This window comes from Salvelinus namaycush, chromosome 7, assembly GCF_016432855.1.
Source record: "Salvelinus namaycush isolate Seneca chromosome 7, SaNama_1.0, whole genome shotgun sequence".
Lineage (NCBI taxonomy): Eukaryota > Metazoa > Chordata > Actinopteri > Salmoniformes > Salmonidae > Salvelinus > Salvelinus namaycush.
The window spans coordinates 12,589,277-12,611,028 of NC_052313.1; the positions used below are offsets into that span (position 1 = coordinate 12,589,277).

A 21,752-nucleotide genomic window follows, 5' to 3' on the forward strand; every position below is an offset into this window, starting at 1 on the left:
CTCTGTATGTGGCAAACTTTGAGATAGGCTATTGTGGATAGATGGGTAGGTGCAATAGCCTACAATTTATAAGTCAGGAAAATACCATTTACATTCAAGGATGCCATTCAAGTCCATGAGAGAAGACCTGTATGTGCTGGTAGGCAAATTATTAAATGAATCCTTCCATTAATGTAATTTGCAATAAAAATGTCACACGACAGTGATCTTTATCTGCTACACATAGATCTCCAGAGAGAGACCGTTTCAGATTATATTGAGCAGGCAGACAGGGACAGATATGCCTGAAGTGACACAGTTTGTCACATCACAGTGAACACATAATTTATTTTAACAAGGGAAACAAAAGTATGTTGTATTGTAGAGTAAAGGGTCAATCTTCTGAGACATGTCATGTGAAATGTGACTGTCAGTCTGTAGTAACATGGCTCAGAGCGTCACAGGCGGAAGGTCATGGAGCAATAGAACGGAAGCGAGATAGATGCCGCGTTCATATGCTAGTCGGAACTAGGAAACTCGGAAATGTCCGACTTGCTATTTCGTTGAACGCGGCACGTGTATAACTACAACCAGATAGCAAGTCGGACATTTCCACGTTTCCTAGTTCCGACTAGCATGTGAACGCGGCATAATAGCCAATCCGCCATTGTGGAATAGAGTAAGGGATATTTCAATCTGGCATTAGGCAGTTTCAGAGTAAGTGATACATTGTAGCCGAACGTCAACTAGATCAGAAACATTCAATACCACAGACAGATACAAAGTCGCGATCCTCGGCGCTCGAGAAAAGATTGTAGGGAAAGATCTGACGACTGGAAAAAAAACACCGCCTCTACATACAGAGATTGGATAACCCGAGACGAGCTGAGAAAAATACCGGAGTGCAGAAGCAGGAGAAACCGTGGACAGTCGCAAACAGAAATCCGTTTCGGCTCCTGGAGGATGTCTGCAACCACAGTCGATCAGGTGCTTATTGTTGACAACCCACTGTCGTGAAATGTTTGTCGTTGTAATTTGAGCATTGTCAACCGTTTTGTCAGCTGCTATCATTCAGTGTGGTAGCCATGTCATATAACATAGGCAAAAGTATTTGATATATGATAGCTATTAGCTGCTATGTAGGCCGAACCTCGAAGTAGCCTACCGGCTGCGCAGCGGCGGCAACAAGCTCCAGCTTGAACCGGTTGCTGTATTCTGTACTATGCGGCACGTTTACTGGATGTCAGTGTGCGTTTGACATCCGGTCAATAATCCCAAGGAAGCCGTAGGCCTATAAACTAGTCTAGGGCTGAATGTGCGTAAAATGTTTGATGTACAGCCACTGGTATAGAATCATTGATTGTAATTCAGTAGCCTAGGCCTAGCTCACCTTGCATGAATGCTACCATCACTCTTCTCCCTATCAAACATTTACCTAATATGCTAAATCTGATACATCTCTTTTCCCTTTTATTTTTTTTGCACTTGCCCATTCTGATGTCAGAGACCCAAAGGACAAGGAAATAAAGGTATTCCTGTCACCGTATTCTTTTACTATTGCATGGTTGTTGTGGAGTTTGATGGCAGTCAAAATGTTGTCTGACTAGGGAAATACTTTATGTGAAAACTGTGATAACGAAAGAGTGTAATTAAATCACTGCTTTGATCACTCTTCCACCACATTTTGGTGACCTGGTGTCATCAGTCAAAAGTAGGTAAACGAACTAAATATACCCATACACCACTGTGCCTGTCATATTACTGGGTGTTGCCACCTATGTTGTTATACCCCAACTACTTAAAGGCAATATAAGGGGGTTTATCAGCTGTTCATCATTAGTTTATAGATCTGTTAAAACACAATGGTTTATTTTAGCCGAGAGACCTTTTTGGTTATATCACATCTAAAGAATAACCTAAGAACCATATTTTCCTCTCCAGTGCAAAACGGATCAATGCATCAGAAGGATGGAGTAAACGATGAAGACTTTGAACCTTACCTAAGCAGCCAGACAAATCAGGTGAGTGAGTGTACCCATTGTGTTCAAGCCTTTCAGCCATGCAACTTGACATTCCACAGCATAGAGGCGATATGTGTTATTTGCGCCTTTTGAACCTGCATGAACCCTCAGAATAGTGTCTTATAGTGATATATGAGGGTGTATAGAGTGTTAACCTAAAGTCATTGTATAGTAGCCTACGTGAAGGAGGAGCTATTAACAGATGACTGACTCCTTTTTAAATGGAAAAGTATTAAAAATGACCTTTTGATAGTGGAATTATTGTTGATTTTTTTTTTAAACTAAAAAGAAAACTGGATGGTGTTCATCATCTTGTGCCTGGGTGGACAAGCTGACTTTGTCTTATAGAATTCTAGGGAAATGTAGCCAAGAACAAACCCACTATCACCCACGCCAATTTACTTATAAAATAAATTATTGTGAACTCTGACAATTATTACAACAACAACTGACAGATTATTATAAAACTGTTGCTGTCTTCACTTGTTGCTATGGGAAACATTTGATAGAGCTGGTATCTATAATTTCCACTGAAAGCCAAACTTGCTCCTTTAAAAAGAACGCTGATTTATTTCTTAGTTACGGTTTTGAAGAGAGATGGGCAAGATTTGTCTTAGCTTCTATCATTAAGGTCATCCATTAACTGACCCCTGTTCTCCCCTTCTGCAGAATAACAGCTACCCACCAATGTCCGACCCCTACATGCCCAGCTACTATGCTCCCTCCATAGGCTTCCCTTACTCCCTGGGAGAGGCGCCCTGGTCCACCGCGGGGGATCCCCCCATGCCCTACCTGACCACCTATGGACAGATGAGCAACGGCGAGCACCACTTTATCCCCGACGGAGTGTTCAGCCAGCCGGGCGCCCTGGGCAACACCCCTCCCTTCCTCAGCCAGCATGGCTTCAACTTCTTCCCTGGAAACGCAGACTATTCCACCTGGGGCACCAGTGTCTCTCAGGGCCAGTCCACACAGAGCAATGCCTATAGTAATAGTTATGGTTACACCCCTAGTTCCCTGGGGAGGGCTATAGCTGACGGACAGGCGGGCTTCAGCAGTGACGCCCAGCTCAGTAAGGTCCCGGTGCTGAGCAGCATCGAGCAGGGCATGACTGGGTTAAAACTGGGAACGGACATGGGCGCCGCCGTCACCAAGACTGTCGGCTCTCCCCTCGGGGGCATGAGTAGCATGGCGGCCAATAGCATGCCACCGTTGGTTAGTTCCTCAGCCCCCAAACCCACGTCCTGGGCGGCCATCGCCAGGAAGCCGGCCAAGCCCCAGCCCAAGGTCAAGCCCAAAGCCAACATGGGGATGGGGGGCCCTGCCATTCCCCCGCCGCCCATCAAGCACAACATGAACATTGGCACCTGGGACGATAAGGGCTCCCTCAACAAGCCCCCCTTAGCTCAGACCATGATGCCCCCTCAGACCATGGTGCAGCAGACCCTGATGGGCCAGCCCCTGCTGCAGAGCCCTCTGCCCCACCAACATCAGCCCCAACATCAGCCCCAACATCAGCCCCAACATCAGCCCCAACATCAGCCCCAACACCAGCACCAACACCAGCAGCACCACCAACCCTTTCAGCTGCAGTCGCTCCAGTCCCCCCAACACCCCCAGCAGATTCCCCCAGGCCCCCCTCACCCCCACCAACACCCCCACCAGAACTTTTCCTCCCAGCCCGGCCCCCCTCAACCCATGCATCAACACCAACACTCCCAGCTCCCACCCCAGAACCGCTGGGTGGCTCCTCGGAACAGGGGCACCTTCAACCAGGGAGGGGCGGAAGGCTTTGGGATGGGTGTTGGTGGGGTTCCCCTCAGTGCCTCTCCCTGCTCCGGGGAGGTGCACCCCGTGTTAGAGAAACTGCGGTCCCTCAACAACTACAACCCCAAAGACTTTGACTGGAACCTGAAGAACGGCCGTGTGTTCATCATCAAGAGCTACTCTGAGGACGACATCCACCGCTCCATCAAGTACTCCATCTGGTGCAGCACCGAGCACGGCAACAAGCGCCTGGACGGGGCCTACCGCTCGCTGGGGGCCAAGGGGCCCCTCTACCTGCTGTTCAGCGTCAACGGCAGTGGTCATTTCTGCGGCGTGGCGGAGATGCGCTCGCCCGTGGATTACAACTCCTACGCAGGCGTCTGGTCTCAGGACAAGTGGAAGGGCAAGTTTGAGGTGAAGTGGGCGTTTGTGAAGGACGTGCCCAACAACCAGCTGAGGCACATCAGGCTGGAGAACAATGACAACAAGCCCGTCACCAACTCCAGGGACACTCAGGAGGTGCCTCTGGAGAAGGCAAAGCAAGTGCTTAAAATTATCGCAACTTTCAAGCATACCACCTCAATCTTTGATGACTTTGCACATTATGAGAACCGCCAGGAGGAGGAAGAGGCCCTGCGGAGGGTGAGAGAACCGTGCTGCTGACACACACACACACACTCACACACACACCCCTATTATATCAGCTGACAGCAGCAGAGTGTGTATATGAGTTTGACTGACTAGTGACCATCTATCACACAGTGTAGTACTGGTCAGTGTCTATCATCTGAGGTCTTAGTTCATAGGCCTCTAGTCTACTCCCATGTTCCATTTCTACCAGTGTTATTACTCCATGGTGGTGGGTTCTACCAGTGTTATTACTCCCATGTTCCATTTCTACCAGTGTTATTACTCCCATGTTCCATTTCTACCAGTGTCATTACTCCATGGTGGTGGGTTCTACCAGTGTCATTACTCCATGGTGGTGGGTTCTACCAGTGTCATTGCTCCAGGCTGGTGGGTTCTACCAGTGTCATTACTCCATGGTGGTGGGTTCTACCAGTGTCAGTACTCCATGGTGGTGGGTTCTACCAGTGTCAGTACTCCATGGTGGTGGGTTCTACCAGTGTCATTACTCCATGGTGGTGGGTTCTACCAGTGTCATTACTACATGGTGGTGGGTTCTACCAGTGGCATTACTCCATGGTGGTGGGTTCTACCAGTGTCAATACTCCATGGTGGTGGGTTCTACCAGTGTCAATACTCCATGGTGGTGGGTTCTACCAGTGTCAGTACTCCATGGTGGTGGGTTCTACCAGTGTCAGTACTCCATGGTGGTGGGTTCTACCAGTGTCATTACTCCATGGTGGTGGGTTCTACCAGTGTCATTGCTCCATGGTGGTGGGTTCTACCAGTGTCATTACTCCATGGTGGTGGGTTCTACCAGTGTCATTACTCCATGGTGGTGGGTTCTACCAGTGTCAATACTCCATGGTGGTGGGTTCTACCAGTGTCATTACTCCATGGTGGTGGGTTCTACCAGTGTCAATACTCCATGGTGGTGGGTTCTACCAGTGTCATTACTCCATGGTGGTGGGTTCTACCAGTGTCTTTACTCCATGGTGGTGGGTTCTACCAGTGTCTTTACTCCAAGGTGGTGAGGTAGGTTGATGTGTGGAATTAGCAGCACGTCCCTCAGGCCTGTCATCAGACCATCATCACTACCATCTTTGCCCACCAGTGGGTCTGCTTGGGTCCAACCAGGAAACCCGGTCTGATGAGGCAGCCATCTTGTGTGGCTGGGTGCTTCTGTGAGAGTGATCTGGAGAGTGGGACACATAGGGGTTTCCTGAAATAGGCTGCATTCCTCACATACCTCCCCTCAGACAAAGGCAGAAGTGGCTCTGATCTACCTTTGAACACCAGGCCTCTGGCAGACACAGTCTCCTCTTGCTTCATTAGCTGTTCTCTCCATGAGCCCAGCCCCACCCTGAGTGCCTAATGTGTTTCACTGGGAATTTATGGGTTATGGTTATTCTGCAACGATTTGGAAAAAATAACATTATTCTCTGGTTCTTCCTTGCGCAGGCAGACACACTTTGAGCAATAAAATACGTACAACATTTTGAAGGTGGAAAACTAAAACAACAAACAAAACTTTCATTTTCTCTCTTTCTCCGTCCCCTCTCTCTCTCATTTTCTCTCTCGCTCGCTCTGTCCTTTTCTGTCTCTCCCTCTCTTTCCCTCTCTCTATCATAAATATTTGAAGTCCATGTTTTCAGGAGAACTGTGTTTTGACGGTTGCTGAGGTAGCCTAGTGTGGGGCAGGTGCTGTTGTAGCCCTGACCCCTCTACATGACAACACAGGTCCTGACAGAACCCTCGCTGGCTCACCCTCCCCAACCTGACAAGGTTAATTGACCCACATTGTTAGGCCTATCTCCTCTCACTCTGAGGGCTGTCAAGTGGAGTGGTCTGTAGCATGTCATCTCAGAGGGTTGAAGCTAACAATGCTAAGTTAACTGTGGAGACTGAGACAGTATACAGGATGAACAGTATAGACCTAGATCAGTAGATTGGACTATTTGCACAGGTGTGTTTGTCAGTGTTGTCTGTGGGATGTGTGTGTCAATATGGCAGTCCCCCAAGTTAACCCTTCAGTCCCCCAAGTTAACCCTTCAGTCCCCCAAGTTAACCCTTCAGTGCATGAGTTCAGTAGGTGGATGTGAGTCGGTGGGTGGGTGGATGTGAGTCGGTGGGTGGGTGGATGTGAGTCGGTGGGTGGGTGGATGTGAGTCGGTGCGTGGGTGGATGTGGATGGGTGGATGTGAGTGGGTGGGTGGATGTGAGTGGGTGGATGTGAGTCGGTGGGAGGGTGGATGTGAGTAGGTGGGTGTGTGGGTGGATGTGAGTCGGTGGGAGGGTGGATGTGAGTAGGTGGGTGGATGTGGGTGAGTTGATGTTAGGGATGGGCGTTCTAGAGATTTTGAGACTGTTGGAGTACTCGCATGACATTTTTCCGATTTACACGACTGGAAGAAAAAAATCTGTAATTAGAACAAAAAATGTGTACATTTATCTATATCCCAACAGATCGCAACAATGCCTAATTAATCATAACCATTACAGATAACAAATCCTAAATGTTAAATTGCCCCATATATATATATATTCAGTCAATAAAAAAAAGCAAGTGCCATTTAAAATTCCTTTTATTGATACCTTAATATCGTGTTTATATTATATTGTGGAACACAATCTTCATAAAGGTAGTAACCTCAGCAGTGGCTCTTGCTTGTAGAAGCCTAGGGCTGTGCAATGACAGCCTTGTTTGCTGAGTAGGCAATGCTTAATGATTCTGATAAAATATACGCTCTTTGTCTTTATCAAACTAATGTTTTTGCCTATTTTCAGAGTGGAACCTGTCTATATTTAGGGTGGGTTATAGCCGAGGCTAACCAATTCTAAATGGCACTAGCAGTTCACAAAGTATCTGAAGTGGAAAGCAGATGGGACGCAATTCATCCAAAACTGCAGCTCGTTGTTGGAACACATATTTTTCTACTTTAATCAACCAGTCCGTTTAGAATTTGTGATGGAACTGTCATCATTTGACAAAGAATGTAGCTTGTGTATCCCATCGGTTAGATACATTTTTCTAGGTATTTTATTTCTGTATGCCTAATGGGAGTGAGCGGTCGGAATGCAATTGAGTGAATGAGACACTGAGGGGAAATGGAATTTAGGGAGAACAGCTGTGTGCACTGTGTTATTTATGTAATGTTTTGTTGTGCCCCGCAAATGTACAAATGGAACACGAGAGTAAAAGCTAATAAACGTTGTCTCCATGACAACATTTCACTTGCCCGTTCGGGCAGCCACAAAGCACATTCCACCAAATAATTGTACAGCACAAAAAAAAGTCATCTCTGTATAAAGATTGAGCTTTGACATCTGTTCAAGTACTTGTACTCATGTCCATCCCTAGTTGATGTGGGTGGATGTGAGTGAGTGGCCTTAGGTGGACACAGACACACTGTGGAGGCCTTTGTTTCCCCAGCCACCCAGACCAGGTCAGCCTCCAGCCCCAGACAGAGTGGCCTCTCTATTTTGATGGAGTGACACTAGAGGCCCAGGTCTCACTGGGGCCTTCCCCTGCTGTGCCTACTGACACTGACCACTGCGTGCGTGTGAGCGAGGGAGAGAAATGCACTGCAGCTAGGCCCGTATTTGTGTATGTCAGTAAATTAATGGTTGTGGAAATAAACTGACTGGCCTGCATTTATGGCATCATGGAGTCAATAAAGCACAAACATCCAGCACAACCATAGATATGATCAGCAGGGGTGTATTTGGGGAAGGAGAGGGGAGTGTGTGTGTGTTGGGGGTGGTATGGGAAAGGTTTGGGTCAAATAAAATGTTGGTCGTGTACACATATTTTGCAGATTGTTATCGCAGGTGCAGCAAAATTATGTTTTCTAGCTCCAACAGTGCAGTAATACCGAACAATACAAAACAAATCCCCCCCCCAAAAATGGAATTATGAAATATCAGAACGAGCAATGTCAGATGTGTATGGGGTGTTTAGACAGTATATGAATAGAAAAGCTGTGTACAGCAGTAGTTATATAGGATGAACCTTGACTAGAATACGGTATACTGTATATACAGGAAGCTCAATTTGCTGAGTTCAAAGACCTTTTTTTTCAGGGTTACAAACAAATCTGTTTTATTTTCGACATACAGACGTTCGATTTTGTTTATTCTGCCTGTTCTTTGGAATGTTCTAAATAGATGAACAATTCCACATTGAATACTGCATGATGATGAATTATGGCCACAACATCTGTTTGCTGAGTAGGCAATGCGTGAGCACCAAGCCTCATGAAACGGAAAAATGTCGGATAAAGCAATTTCAAAGATTTGGCTGTTTTTAATATTTTCTATGCTTTAATAAAGGCTTTTAAAAATGGTTTAATTAGAACAGACTGGTATTACTTATCATGTATTTAGTGTTGATTACACTGTTCCAAACAGGCAGAAAAAAAATATTGTAATCTAACTGCACCGGTTTGTCACACACAATATGCATGCAGCTCTCGCTCTTTATACCCTCCCTTTTCTTCATCTCCAGTAATTTCAGTAACTAAGTCAAATGTCTTCCACAGATCTGACTTCCCCTTTCCCTCCTGAGCAACCAATAAACATTTGCCCCGTTTCAAGTTTCTTTTTCATGTCCCCTTTTACATCTGTGTTACTGTGTTTTTTTTTTTTTTTTTTTTTTTTTTTTTTTTTGGGGTGGATCAGCTTAATATTGCGGAAAGAATGTTGCTTCCAATGTAATTGTCTGCATCATTTCCAATCCCCCATATTTTTTTGGGTAAATATATATATCCATACACGCATGCATACATATATACATATATACATACACATACCTATATAGACATACATACTTTTTTAAAGAATATACCTTTATTATTATTCCCCGCAACCCTACCACCGCTCCCCCAATTGGAGTAAACTAATAAACACTTCTGCTTTTACCTTCAATTTATACATCTTATACCTATTTTACAGACACAGACTACTTTATAATAGTTCTCTCTTGTTTGTTCTTAGTCCTTCCTCTATTTCTGTTGTCCATCCAATTTTATTTCCACTTGTAACTGTGCTATTTCACAAAAGCTCCGCACCTATACACATTTCACAGATCCCGTATGCCCTACATTGTTTATCTTGTTATTAGTCCCACCCTTCAGTTCCACTCAACCCTTCCCATCTATCTTCCAACATCATCCATTTCGGATTTTTATTTGCCATATATTTTTTAACTGTGCTGTGATGCTTCACAAAAGATTTGAACCTTCCTATTCTCATAGCTTCTACAGATTGTAAATTAAAAATAAACATTTTTGCTAAAATAATTATTATATTATTGATTGATTGACTATGGCTTTTCAAATCCCCCAGTATTGCTATCTGTAGCGTTAGTTCTAGGCAAATGTTGCAATTCTTCAGCCATTCCTGGACCTGTGACCAAAAACGAGCTACATATGGACAATACCAAAATAAATGATCTAATGACTCTGCCTCCTCACAACAGAATCTGCAGAGCTGGGAAGATTGTATACCCCATATATATAACATTCTATTAGTTGCAAGAATTTTGTACAGTAATTTAAATTGAAAAATTCGAAGTTTTGAATCCGGCGTTGTTTTGCGTATCAATTCATAAACCATGTGCCATGGAATGGGTACATCGAAAATCTCTTCCCAACTATTTTGCAATTTATATGGCACAGCTGTCAGTTTTTTGGTCCTTAAATGAAATTGGTATATGTTTTTATTTATCACACTTTTCTTTAACCATTTATGTTCTTTAATACAGGGCCGACATACAAGTTCCTTACTTTTTTCCCCTTCTACTTGCCTCTTCCATTTTTGTGGTAATGCTGCAATTAATTGGTTGTAATTTTGGGTAGAGCAGACATTTCCATATGTCTGTGTTAGCTGCATGTGTGACATAACTCCACCAGTCCTATTTATGATATCATTCACAAAAATTATACCTTTTTTAAACATTTCTTCGATAAATACAGTTTTTTTATCAATTACTATATTTGAATTTAACCACAATATTTGTTGTACTATTTGTTCCGTCCTTTCAGGTGGATTAAACTGAAATTGCAACCAACTTTCTAAGGCTTGTTTAAAAAATAAGGATATTTTGGAGATTATTTCCTTTTCAAACAACCGAAAGTGAGCAGGTGTAATCTGAATAAAGGGAAAAAGGCCCTTCTTGAACATAGGATGAGACATTCGTACCAATTTACTAGAGAACCAGTTTGGATTTAAGTATAACTTTTGTATGACTGATGCCTTTAGTGAGAGGTCTAATGCTTTAATATTTAATAATTTCTGCCCTCCGAATTCATATTCGTTATATAAATAGGCCCTTTTAATTTTATCTGGCTTGCCGTTCCAAATAAAATGGAATATTTTTTGTTCATATAATTTAAAAAGCAGGTCACTAGGTGTAGGCAAAACCATAAGCAAATAGGTAAACTGTGATATGACTAAAGAGTTAATCAGGGTGATTTTTCCACAAATAGACAAGTATTTTCCTTTCCATGGTAGCAAGATCTTATCTATTTTTGCTAACTTTCTATAAAAATTTATTGGAGTGAGATCATTTCTTTCTTTTGGGATTTTTATACCGAGTATGTCCACATCTCCGTCAGACCATTTAATTGGTAAACTACATGGCAATATAAAATGTGTATTTTTTAGTGATCCAATACGTAATATGGTACATTTATCATAATTTGGTTTTAATCCAGAGAGGATAGCAAAGGTATCTAGATCCTCTATGAGGCCGTGGAGAGACTCTAGTTGTGGTTTTAAAAGAAAACATGAATCATCAGCGTACAATGACACCTTAGTTTTTAAGCCACGGATTTCTAATCCATTAATATTAATGTTTGATCTAATTTTAACAGCTAACATTTCGATGGCAATAATAAATAGATATGCCGATAGTGGACAACCTTGTTTTACTCCTCTAGATAGTTTAAAACTTTCTGAGATGTAGCCATTATTTACTATTTTACACCTAGGGTTACTATACATAATTTTAACCCATTTTATAAGAGATTCCCCAAAATTGAAATATTCTAGGCATTTATATATAAACTCCAGTCGTACTTTATCAAAAGCCTTTTCAAAATCAGCTATGAAAACCAGACCTGGTGTCCCCGATATTTCATAGTGTTCTATTGTTTCCAATACTTGCCTTATATTATCTCCAATGTATCGTCCATGTAAAAAACCTGTCTGATTAGGATGAATAATATCTGACAAAACTTTTTTTATTCTATGCGCCAAGCATTTTGCTAGGATTTTTGCATCACAACACTGAAGTGTAAGAGGTCTCCAATTTTTTAATTGGACTGGATCTTTATATATACCACTTGGGTCCTGTTTCAGTAATAACGATATCAGACCTTCTTGTTGCGTGTCTGATAATCTACCATTTATATAGGAGTGGTTAAAACAAGCTAATAATGGTCCTTTGAGTATATCAAAAAAAGTTTTGTATACTTCCACTGGTATGCCATCCAGCCCTGGAGTTTTCCCATCCTTAAAGGCCCCAATTGCATCAAGCAGTTCCTCCTCTGTAATTTGGCCTTCACATGAGTCTTTCTGTACAGATGTTAATTTTACATTATTAATAGGAAAAAAATCCATACAATTAGTTTCAGTTAGTGGAGATGGAGGAGCCTGAAACGAAAACATATTCTTAAAGTACTTTACTTCCTCTTTCAAAATATCATTTGGTGAATCATGCGTGACTCCATCATTTGTAACAAGTTTTAATACATTTTTTTTGGTAGCATTTCTATATTGAAGATTGAAAAAGAATTTGGTGCATTTTTCCCCATATTCCATCCAGTTCGCTTTATTTTTATAATATATTACACTGGATCTTTCTTGAATAAGTTCCTCCATTTCTTTTTGTTTTTCCTCTAACTTATTCTGTGCCTCTATGGTACCGTTTTTATTGCTATCTAACTGTACTGTTAGTCCTTCAATTTCCTTTGTTAATATGGACTCTTTTGATCTAAATTCCCTTTGTTTTATAGATGAGTACTGAATTGCATGGCCTCTAAAGGCACACTTAAAAGTGTCCCATACAATAAGGGGATCTGCTGTACCTATGTTATGTCTGAAAAAGTCAGTTATAAAATCTTCTGTCCTAGTTCTAAACAATTTATCATCTAGTAGACTTTGATTAAATTTCCAATATCCTCGCCCACGTGGAAATTCTGTAAGAGAAATATATATGCCAATTATGTGATGATCCGACCGCATTCTGTCCCCTATCAACACTTTTTTAACTTTTGGTGCCAGAGAGAATGGTATAAGAAAGTAGTCAAGACGACTAGCTTGATTCAGCCTCCGCCATGTATATCTCACTAAATCAGGGTATTTAAGTCTCCATATATCCACTAATTCCAATATATCCATGACATTCATGATTTCCTTAAGTGCCTGAGGGTGATAGTTTGTAGTGTGATTTCCTTTCCGGTCTATAGAGGTATTTAAGACCGTATTAAAATCTCCCACTATAATAATAGAGTCTAGTGTTGCTTGTAGAGTTGATAAATTCTTATATATATTTTCAAAGAAGCTTGGATCATCATTATTCGGACCGTATAGGTTAACAAGCCATATTTGTTTATTGTCCAATAACATATTTAAAATAATCCATCTACCTTGAGGATCTGTTTGGACAATTTGCACATTTGGATCAAAATTATTGTTAATTAAAACCATCACCCCTTTTGAATTTCTTTGCCCATGGGAGAAATATATTTTGCCCCCCCAGTTCTTTTTCCACAAAACTTCATCTAAAACTGTTGAATGGGTTTCCTGTAAACAATAGATATTATAATCCTTCTCTTTTAGCCAGGTAAATACTGATCGTCTTTTCTTATTATCTGCTAAGCCATTACAATTGTAACTGGCTATACTTATTTCACCACTTACCATAATGAGACACACCTTTCATTCTTTTAATCAGAATATATTTTTGTAAACGTACTATTAAAAACTAACATAATGATTGAGTGTCTATATAGTTGTACCATGATATTTGCATTTCTACTAAGTAAACCTCCAATTGGTCCCTACTATTCCACCCGCTAAAAGGCCTCATCTCGAGATGGCTTGTCATCCCAATGCCCGGTAGACCACCCTCGACCCCCTGTATCCCATAGCCCTGAACTGACTGGGATCCATTCTTTGAAAAGAGCATACAGTGCCATTTACCGAATTGAAGAAGATCAATTACCATATGCATTTCCATTGCCCTCACCTCGATTTGTATTATATATATCTGTGGATCATCCTCTATTGTCCCTAACATCTTTTACTTCTTCCTTCGCAACAGTTGTGGGATACACACATACACCCACACACACTCAGCCCTTACCCCCACACAACCATAAGCTCACTTTCTCAACAATTACACCATCCCAGAGCCCAACTCAAGATGGGTCATGATTTACAAATGCACTTGCAGTTGCAGCTGCATGAGAAGGCCTGCAAGACCGCACAAAAAATTAGCAAAAATTGAGAGATTTATTTACCATTGTCATATCCTAGATAATGGAGGTCAAATGTACACCTTATTCCTGAAACACCCACAATACGGCCACCCGTCATGACCATGTCCCCACGCATCTCCATGCAGTCCGACTTTGATTTTGTGCCGCCAGGGCCACAATAATATACCCCCTCTCTGAATGTCCGAGTGTGACCCCCTCCCCATGGGTTACTGCAGCTAGTGTTGCCAGCACTGCCACTGCCTGGGTGGGGGCACCCCACCGGAATCCCCACCGGCTAGGTACAAGGTCGTCAAGGTTCTCATTAGCAGCTTTGAGAATTTCCTTGTATATTATGCTCTCCCTTTATGGGGCTTTGGCTTTGCAGGACCAACCCTGCCAAGCAGGCTCAGAATCTTGAGGGGGCAGTGCTGCTCTTGGTCTCTGACCTCATTTTAGCTGCATACAGACCGCTTACAGCGGGCACATAAAACAGTTAGGGACTTCTCCTTAGTATCTGGGTCATTCAGGTGGGTGTCTAGGGTATAGTGCCATGGACCGTACCATTAAAATAGGATAATAAATAATTAGATATAATTTATAAAAAAATAAATAAAAAATGTAGTTCTCCATGATAGGACAATAAATAAATAAGACGTATAATTCATTATAAAGGTATATCCATCATCTGAACAACATTGAAAGCCCTCTCATACCCGGCTCACAGCAATACATTGGCTCTGGGATATGCAACCATTTCATTACTCACTCACTCAACTTTCCAAACATAACAAATAAAATAAAAAATAAACACAAACCATACCATCCACACATACTGTGCCTTCTGTTTACTTAGTTTTTATCTTCACTATGTTGAATTAGTGCTTGTGTGTTCAATTAGTTATATGTGAAGATTTATAGAAAAGCTATATTTTTTATTGTATTGTTACAATCAGTAACCGGGCTTGAATTGTGTTTATTTCCCTCGTCTATGAGAACTTTGTAATTTTTAAAATAACCATGGAGTAGTCTTTGTGTCTCTGAACAACTGGTTATCAATATATAGTTTATCAACGACGAGAGCTACTCGTTTCGCTTTTAATCTATTTTCTTTGAAAATTGGATACAGAACTTTGCGCCGTTCTGCAATTTCCTTCGGAAACTGATCATTCATGCCAATTTTGGTCCCAGCAAGTCTTTTACCCAGGCTTTTAACCATTATTTTATCTTTAAATGAAGCAAATTTGGCAACGATTGGGCGTTCGTACCTCTGCCCTCTCTGTCCGAAGCGGTGAACGCGTTCAAGTTGGATTTTGTCGATAACTTCGCGTGGAATCTGAAGCGCTGTAAGGAGGAACTCTCTAACTATAGATTCAGGAACTTCTCCTTCTTTTTCTTGGATACCTGTAAGTACCAAATTCTCTCTCATGGATCTAGTTTGTATGTCTAGTAAGGTTTCCTTCAGAACGGTGTTCTCCTTTTTAATTCCATTCATTTCGGTTTCAATCTTATTGACTGTCCCTTTTAGCGCGTGTGTTTGCTTCTCCAATGTCGCAGCTTTTTCATCACTCATCTCTAGGCTTGCCTTCAACTCTTTTATATCCTTACTAACTAATTCAAGTATACCCAGTTTGTCATTTATTGATTTTAACAGATCGGTTTCGACCTTTACCATTCCCGGTGGTGAGAATATTAAGTCATCAGTGTCTGTAGAAGAGTCACGTTTTCGTTTTGTAATCGGTTCCCCTGTCTTACTCTCCGTCATGTTTGGTTGTTGCCTGTTTTCGTAATATTTGTCGATAAATGTCTCTAGTTTTAGGATTTGTTTTGTGTTATTGTCCAGATTGAAGGTTATCACTCACCAGATTAAGTAGTGCTAATATTTTAGTCTAATTTAGCAGATATTTCGAATATTATGTTTTATCTTGAGGTGCTCTACATAAATCCCTTCAGTCCGCCATTACCCTTACGTTACCTTTACGTCATACGTCTATGACGTATCTGTGTTACTGTGTTGGGAGTTTGTTATAACTAATTTATTGATGTGATTATGATAGGCTATAGGTCAGGCCCTATTGGTCAGATGCATGCAATGCTTACATGTTTCACGTAAAGAGAGCAAGGGTTGAGCGAATAGGGAATGTTTTTCCTGAGGAAATTAGGGATTTCGGTAACAGAACTTTTCAGTCAGAAACAAGTAAGAAACTAAATGGCTGAAATGATTTGCAGCTTCAGCACAGACAGCACAATAAACGCTGTGCTGTGGTTCCTTTTCGCAGCATTGGGGAGGAGAGTGAGACAACGTGCGCCTATCACACAGACACTCACTGTAAAAAAAATGTACAGAGTGACCATCGGGCTCTTGAGTCATTTGTGTGTCTTAATTATTTGATCAAACAGTGTGCTAAAAGCATCAGACAAGCACAGTGCATATGTACAGTCGTGGCCAAAAGTTTTGAGAATGACACAAATATACATTTTCACAAAGTCTGCTGCCTCAGTTTGTATGATGGCAATTTGCATATTCTCCAGAATGTTATGAAGAGTGATCAGATGAATTGCAATTAATTGCAAAGTCCCTCTTTGCCATGCAAATGAACTGAATCCCCAAAAACATTTCCACTGCATTTCAGCCCTGCCACAAAAGGACCAGCTGACATGTCAGTGATTCTCTCGTTAACACAGGTGTGAGTGTTGACGAGGACAAGGCTGGAGATCACTCTGTCATGCTGATTGAGTTCGAATAACAGACTGGAAGCTTCAAAAGGAGGGTGCTGCTTGGAATCATTGTTCTTCCTCTGTCAACCATGGTTGTCTGCAAGGAAACACGTGCTGTCATCATTACTTTGCACAAAAAGGGCTTCACGGGCAAGGATATTGCTGCCAGTAAGATTGCACCTAAATCAACCATTTATCGAATCATCAAGAACTTCAAGGAGAGCGGTTCAATTGTTGTGAAGAAGGCTTCAGGGCGCCCAAGAAAGTCCAGCAAGCGCCAGGACCGTCTCCTAAAGTTGATTCAGCTGCGGGAACGGGGCACCATCAGTACAGAGCTTGCTCACGAATGGCAGCAGGCAGGTGTGAGTGCATCTGCAAGCACAGTGAGGCAAAGACTTTTGGAGGATGGGCTGGTGTCAAGAAGGGCAGCAAAGAAGCCACTTCTCTCCAGGAAAAACATCAGGGACAGACTAATATTCTGCAAAAGGTACAGGGATTGGACTGCTGAGGACTGGGGTAAAGTTATTTTCTCTGATGAATCCCCTTTCCGATTGTTTGGGGCATCCAGATAAAAGCTTGTCCGGAGAAGACAAGGTGAGGGCTACCATAAGTCCTGTGTCATGCCAACAGTAAAGCATCCTGAGACCATTCATGTGTGGGGTTGCTTCTCAGTCAAGGGAGTGGGCTCACTCACAATTTTGCCTAAGAACACAGCCATGAATAAAGAATGGTACCAACACATCCTCCGAGAACAACTTCTCCCAACCATCCAGGAACAGTTTGGTGACGAACAATGTCTTTTCCAGCATGATGGAGCACCTTGCCATAAGGCAAAAGTGGTAACTAAGTGGCTCTGGGAACAAAACATTAATATTTTGGGTCCATGGCCAGGAAACTCCCCAGAACTTAATTCCATTGAAAACTTGTGGTCAATCCTCAAGAGGCGGGTGGACAAACAAAACCCCACAAATTCTGACAAACTCCAAGCATTGATTATGCAAGAATGGACTGCCATCAGTCAGGATGTGGCCCAGAAGTTAATTGACAGCATGCCAGGGCGGATTGCAGAGGTCTTGAAAAAGAAGGGTCAACACTGCAAATATTGACTCTTTGCATCAACTTCATGTAATTGTCAATAAAAGCCTTTGACACTTATGAAATGCTTGTAATTATACTTCAGTATTCCATAGTAACATCTGACAAAAATAGCTAAAGACACTGAAGCAGCAAACTTTGTGGAAATTAATATTTGTGTCATTCTCAAAACTTTTGGCCACGACTGTAGTTGATTTTATTCAAACACATGTTTATATATGGAAATATAAATTTAAACATCAAATCAAATGTATTTATATAGCCCTTCTTACATCAGCTAATATCTCAAAGTGCTGTACAGAAACCCAGCCTAAAACCCCAAACAGCAAGCAATGCAGGTGTAGAAGCACCTTTCGACCAATTGATTGGTCGAAAGAACAGGAGACTCTCGGTCGACCCAAGAATTATTTTAGTCAGGGACAGCCCTAAAGCTTTTCACCCTCTCCACTGTGGCTTCGTCGACATTGTCTGCTGAAGGCCACGATCAGCTCCTTTTGTTTTCTTGACATTGACGGAGAGGTTATTTTTCTGCCACCACTCTGCTAGGGCTCTCCCTCCCTGTAGGCTGTCTTGTCATTGTTGGTAATCGGGTCTATCACTGTTGTATTGTCAGCAAACTTGATGATTTAGTTGGAGACGTGCGTGGCCACGCAGTCATGAGTGAACAGGAAGTACAGGAGGGGGCTGAGCACGCACCCTTGTGGGGCCCCTGTGTTGAGGAACAGCGTAGTGGAAGTGTTGTTTCCTACCTTCTCCACCCGGGGGCTGCCCGTCAGGAAGTCCAGGATCCAGTTGCAGAGGGAAGTGTTTAGTCCCAGGGCCCTGAGCTTAGTGATGAGCTTGGAGGGCACTATGGTGTTGAATACTGAGCTGTAGTCAATAAACAGCATTCTTACATAGGTATTCCTCTTGTCCAGATGGAATAGGGCAGTGTGCAGTGCAATGGCGATTGTGTCATCTGTGGATTTGTTGCGGTGATATGCAAACTGAAGTTGGTCTAGGGCGGCGAGTAAGGTGGAAGTGATATGATCCTTAACTAGCCTCTCAAAGCACTTCATGATGACAGAAGTGAGTGCTACGATAGTCATTTAGTTCAGTTACCTTTGCTTTCCTGGGTACAGGAACAATGATGGACATCTTGAAGCAAGTGGGGACAACAGACTGGTATAGGGAGAGCTTGAATATGTCTGTATACACTCCAGCCAGCTGGTCTGCCCATGCTCTAAGCCCTAGTCATCATCAGCTGGTGAAAATCAGTCACCTGTCATCATTAACAGTTAAGGGAACACTCAGCCATTATGAGGATTACAGTTACAGAAACTAGCCTTTGAAAGAAAGGAGCGTTTGAATCGTCACTCAGAGTTCCACAAGCAAGAACTCATCTTGGCAGAAATCTTCAGTTGACACCACTGTGTGACATACACAAATGTTGAAGTGAAGTGCATGTATGGTCCTTGGGGATTTGTCCCTTAGATGTTTAACTTGCAATGTCTTGCATCACTGAGCTTTTATCACATAAACGGAGGACAAGCGATTCAGTAAAAAAACATACCCATTTCCCTGAGGATGTTTTCTAACAGTATTCCATGTGTTTTTCCCCCTCCCACTTATGCATCCTCTAATTAGTTTTTTTTCCCCCTCTCTCTCTCTCTTTCCTCAGGAGCGGAATAGAAATCAACAGTAACCATACAGAGAACTCCCTGCTAGAAGGCAAACACTAATGACATAGGACCTTAAATAATTAGCCTAACCACACGGAAACTAAGGGTTTTGCCATCTTTTCTGCTGAAGACAACAACAACAAGACGACGACGACGACGTCGTATCTCGTGACTTGAACACGACGACGGACTCGCCTGTATCAGTTCTCTGGTGATGTACCCCAGTGTTCCTGTCTGGGGAAAAAAGGAAAGAACATTACTCACTTTAAACTCTCTTCTAAAACAGCCTCTACCAATACCCTGAACTCTAATAACTCTCTTAAAGCACTTTCAGTCCTTCTAAAACATCCTCTACCAATACCCTTAACTCTCCAATAACTCTCTTATATCTCTTTCTCTCTGGACTTCTGTTTGTTATAACTAACTGACTAACCAGTGTAGTTGCTTTTTCAGAGGCTTTCACCAGACTTATTTGTCGTTTTTTGTTAAGTTTTTAATACCTCCCAAATTTTGGGGATGAAAAATATAGTTCCCCTCCCCCCATGAACTTCATCGCCTTCAGACGAGATTAAAAAGGGTATAACGTGTAACAAAATCATTTACTTGAATCTGCACTCGGCTTGTGATTGATTGACAGGTGAGAGAAATGACAGGACACGCCCAAAATAATGCCAATCATTAGATGAACCCGGCCCTTACTCCCGCCCCTTTATTTCTGCATCTGTTTCTGTGTACCAAAAGATGAGATGGATGATGTAGTGAGCTGGGTGAATGCCAGTTAATGCACATGTTTGTTTAATTTCTCATGATTATTATGTAACTCTGAAGTGCATTTGTCTGAGGAGAAATCTGCTCTGCGGTAACAGTCGCCTTGGTAGCTGTCGCCTTGGTAGCTGTCGGTAACTTGTCTTTTATTCTGTTGTTAATGTACTGTACCGTACCTCAGGCTAAAGCTGGGGCCTGTTCAGGAGGCTTCAACGTTACACAACATTCAGATAGCAAATGTGTTGTGTAGAGTAGATAGGATTCTCTGTTATGTTGGGAATCAGGGAATCTTGTCAGCTCTATACATTCTGTTTCCATCTGCAACGTTGTGTCGTGTTTCACCTTACTGAGAGGCCCCAGGCTCTCTGTCTCTGAAGAACTCTCTAACGCTTTTGGGATGACCCTCCTCCCCTGGCGTTCCTGGCTCCAGGTAGAAGTTACCATTAACCACAGGTCTGGGATCAGATAATTTACCCCACACCCAAACCTAAACCATTGGGGGGATGAAAGATATATCTGATCATAGATCATTGGTTAGGAGTGACTTCAGCCTGCTGCCCATTGCTGCTTGGTGTAACAGAGGGGTTTCCTAAAAGCTGAACATCACCAAGGAAGTGAGCATTTTCTCCTCAAGGTGTCTCGCTAGCGAAAATAAACATTACCCATGTTTAGCGAAACAAACGCTTCTGAGTTGTTACTTCCCGGGAATTGAACATAACATAACATTGTGCTTGGAGCTCTGCTGAATGGGTACACACTGGAAGTTAGACCTGAGACACAGTTGAGACTCACCTTCTCTTGTTCAAAACTGACCCCAAATCAAGTGAAATGCATGAAGGGTTACAGCACTAGTACCCACTGTGTCATCCATTTGTTGTTTCTGCACATGATCCTGTAATATAACAGCTTTTAGTGCTATCTGGTATCCTTGGGACGTCCCTAGCCTAAATCCCTAACCGTAACCCTTACCTAACCGTAACCGTAACCTTAACCCTTACCTAACCTTAACCCTTACCTAACCTTAACCCTTACCTAACCTTAACCCTTACCTAACCTTAACCCTTACCTAACCTTAACCCTTACCTAAACTTAACCCTTACCTAACCTTAACCCTTACCTAACCTTAACCCTTACCTAACCTTAACCCTTACCTAAACTTAACCCTTACCTAACCTTAACCCTTACCTAACCTTAACCCTTACCTAACCTTAACCCTTACCTAACCTTAACCCTTACCTAACCTTAACCCTTACCTAACCTTAACCCTTACCTAAACTTAACCCTTACCTAACCTTAACCCTTACCTAAACTTAACCCTTACCTAACCTTAACCCTTACCTAACCTTAACCCTTACCTAACCTTAACCCTTACCTAACCCTTACCTAACCTTAACCCTTACCTAACCCTTACCTAACCTTAACCCTTACCTAACCTTAACCCTTACCTAACCCTTACCTAACCTTAACCCTTACCTAACCTTAACCCTTACCTAACCTTAACCCTTACCGTAGCCATTTTACATTTCAACTTCAATGGGGCAACATCAGAGTTGCACGTCCCAAGGATCCACTTAAGACTTTTCCCAGCTTTTAACTTTCACCAATATAAAATGCCCACAATTGACACGTCATAAGCT

At 42.4% G+C, this 21,752-nt stretch overlaps 1 protein-coding gene across 1 annotated transcript; it reads left to right on the top strand.

The window, feature by feature from the left end:
• The first annotated feature begins 585 nt into the window (after positions 1-585).
• LOC120050981 (YTH domain-containing family protein 3-like) lies at positions 586-21,010 on the top strand. The gene is made up of 5 exons (XM_038997538.1): positions 586-966; positions 1,484-1,508; positions 1,921-2,000; positions 2,670-4,409; positions 19,350-21,010. The coding sequence occupies exons 1-5, from the start codon at positions 943-945 to the stop codon at positions 19,371-19,373; spliced, it is 1,893 nt and encodes a 630-aa protein (XP_038853466.1). The 5' UTR covers positions 586-942; the 3' UTR covers positions 19,374-21,010.
• Positions 21,011-21,752: the final 742 nt, after the last annotated feature.

Coding starts and splice junctions, on each gene's coding strand:
- LOC120050981 (XM_038997538.1), top strand. CDS start 943: ATGTCTGCAACCACAGTCGATCAG. Junction 967..1,483: donor CTGCAACCACAGTCGATCAG/GTGCTTATTGTT, acceptor TTCTGATGTCAG/AGACCCAAAGGACAAGGAAA. Junction 1,509..1,920: donor CAAAGGACAAGGAAATAAAG/GTATTCCTGTCA, acceptor TTTCCTCTCCAG/TGCAAAACGGATCAATGCAT.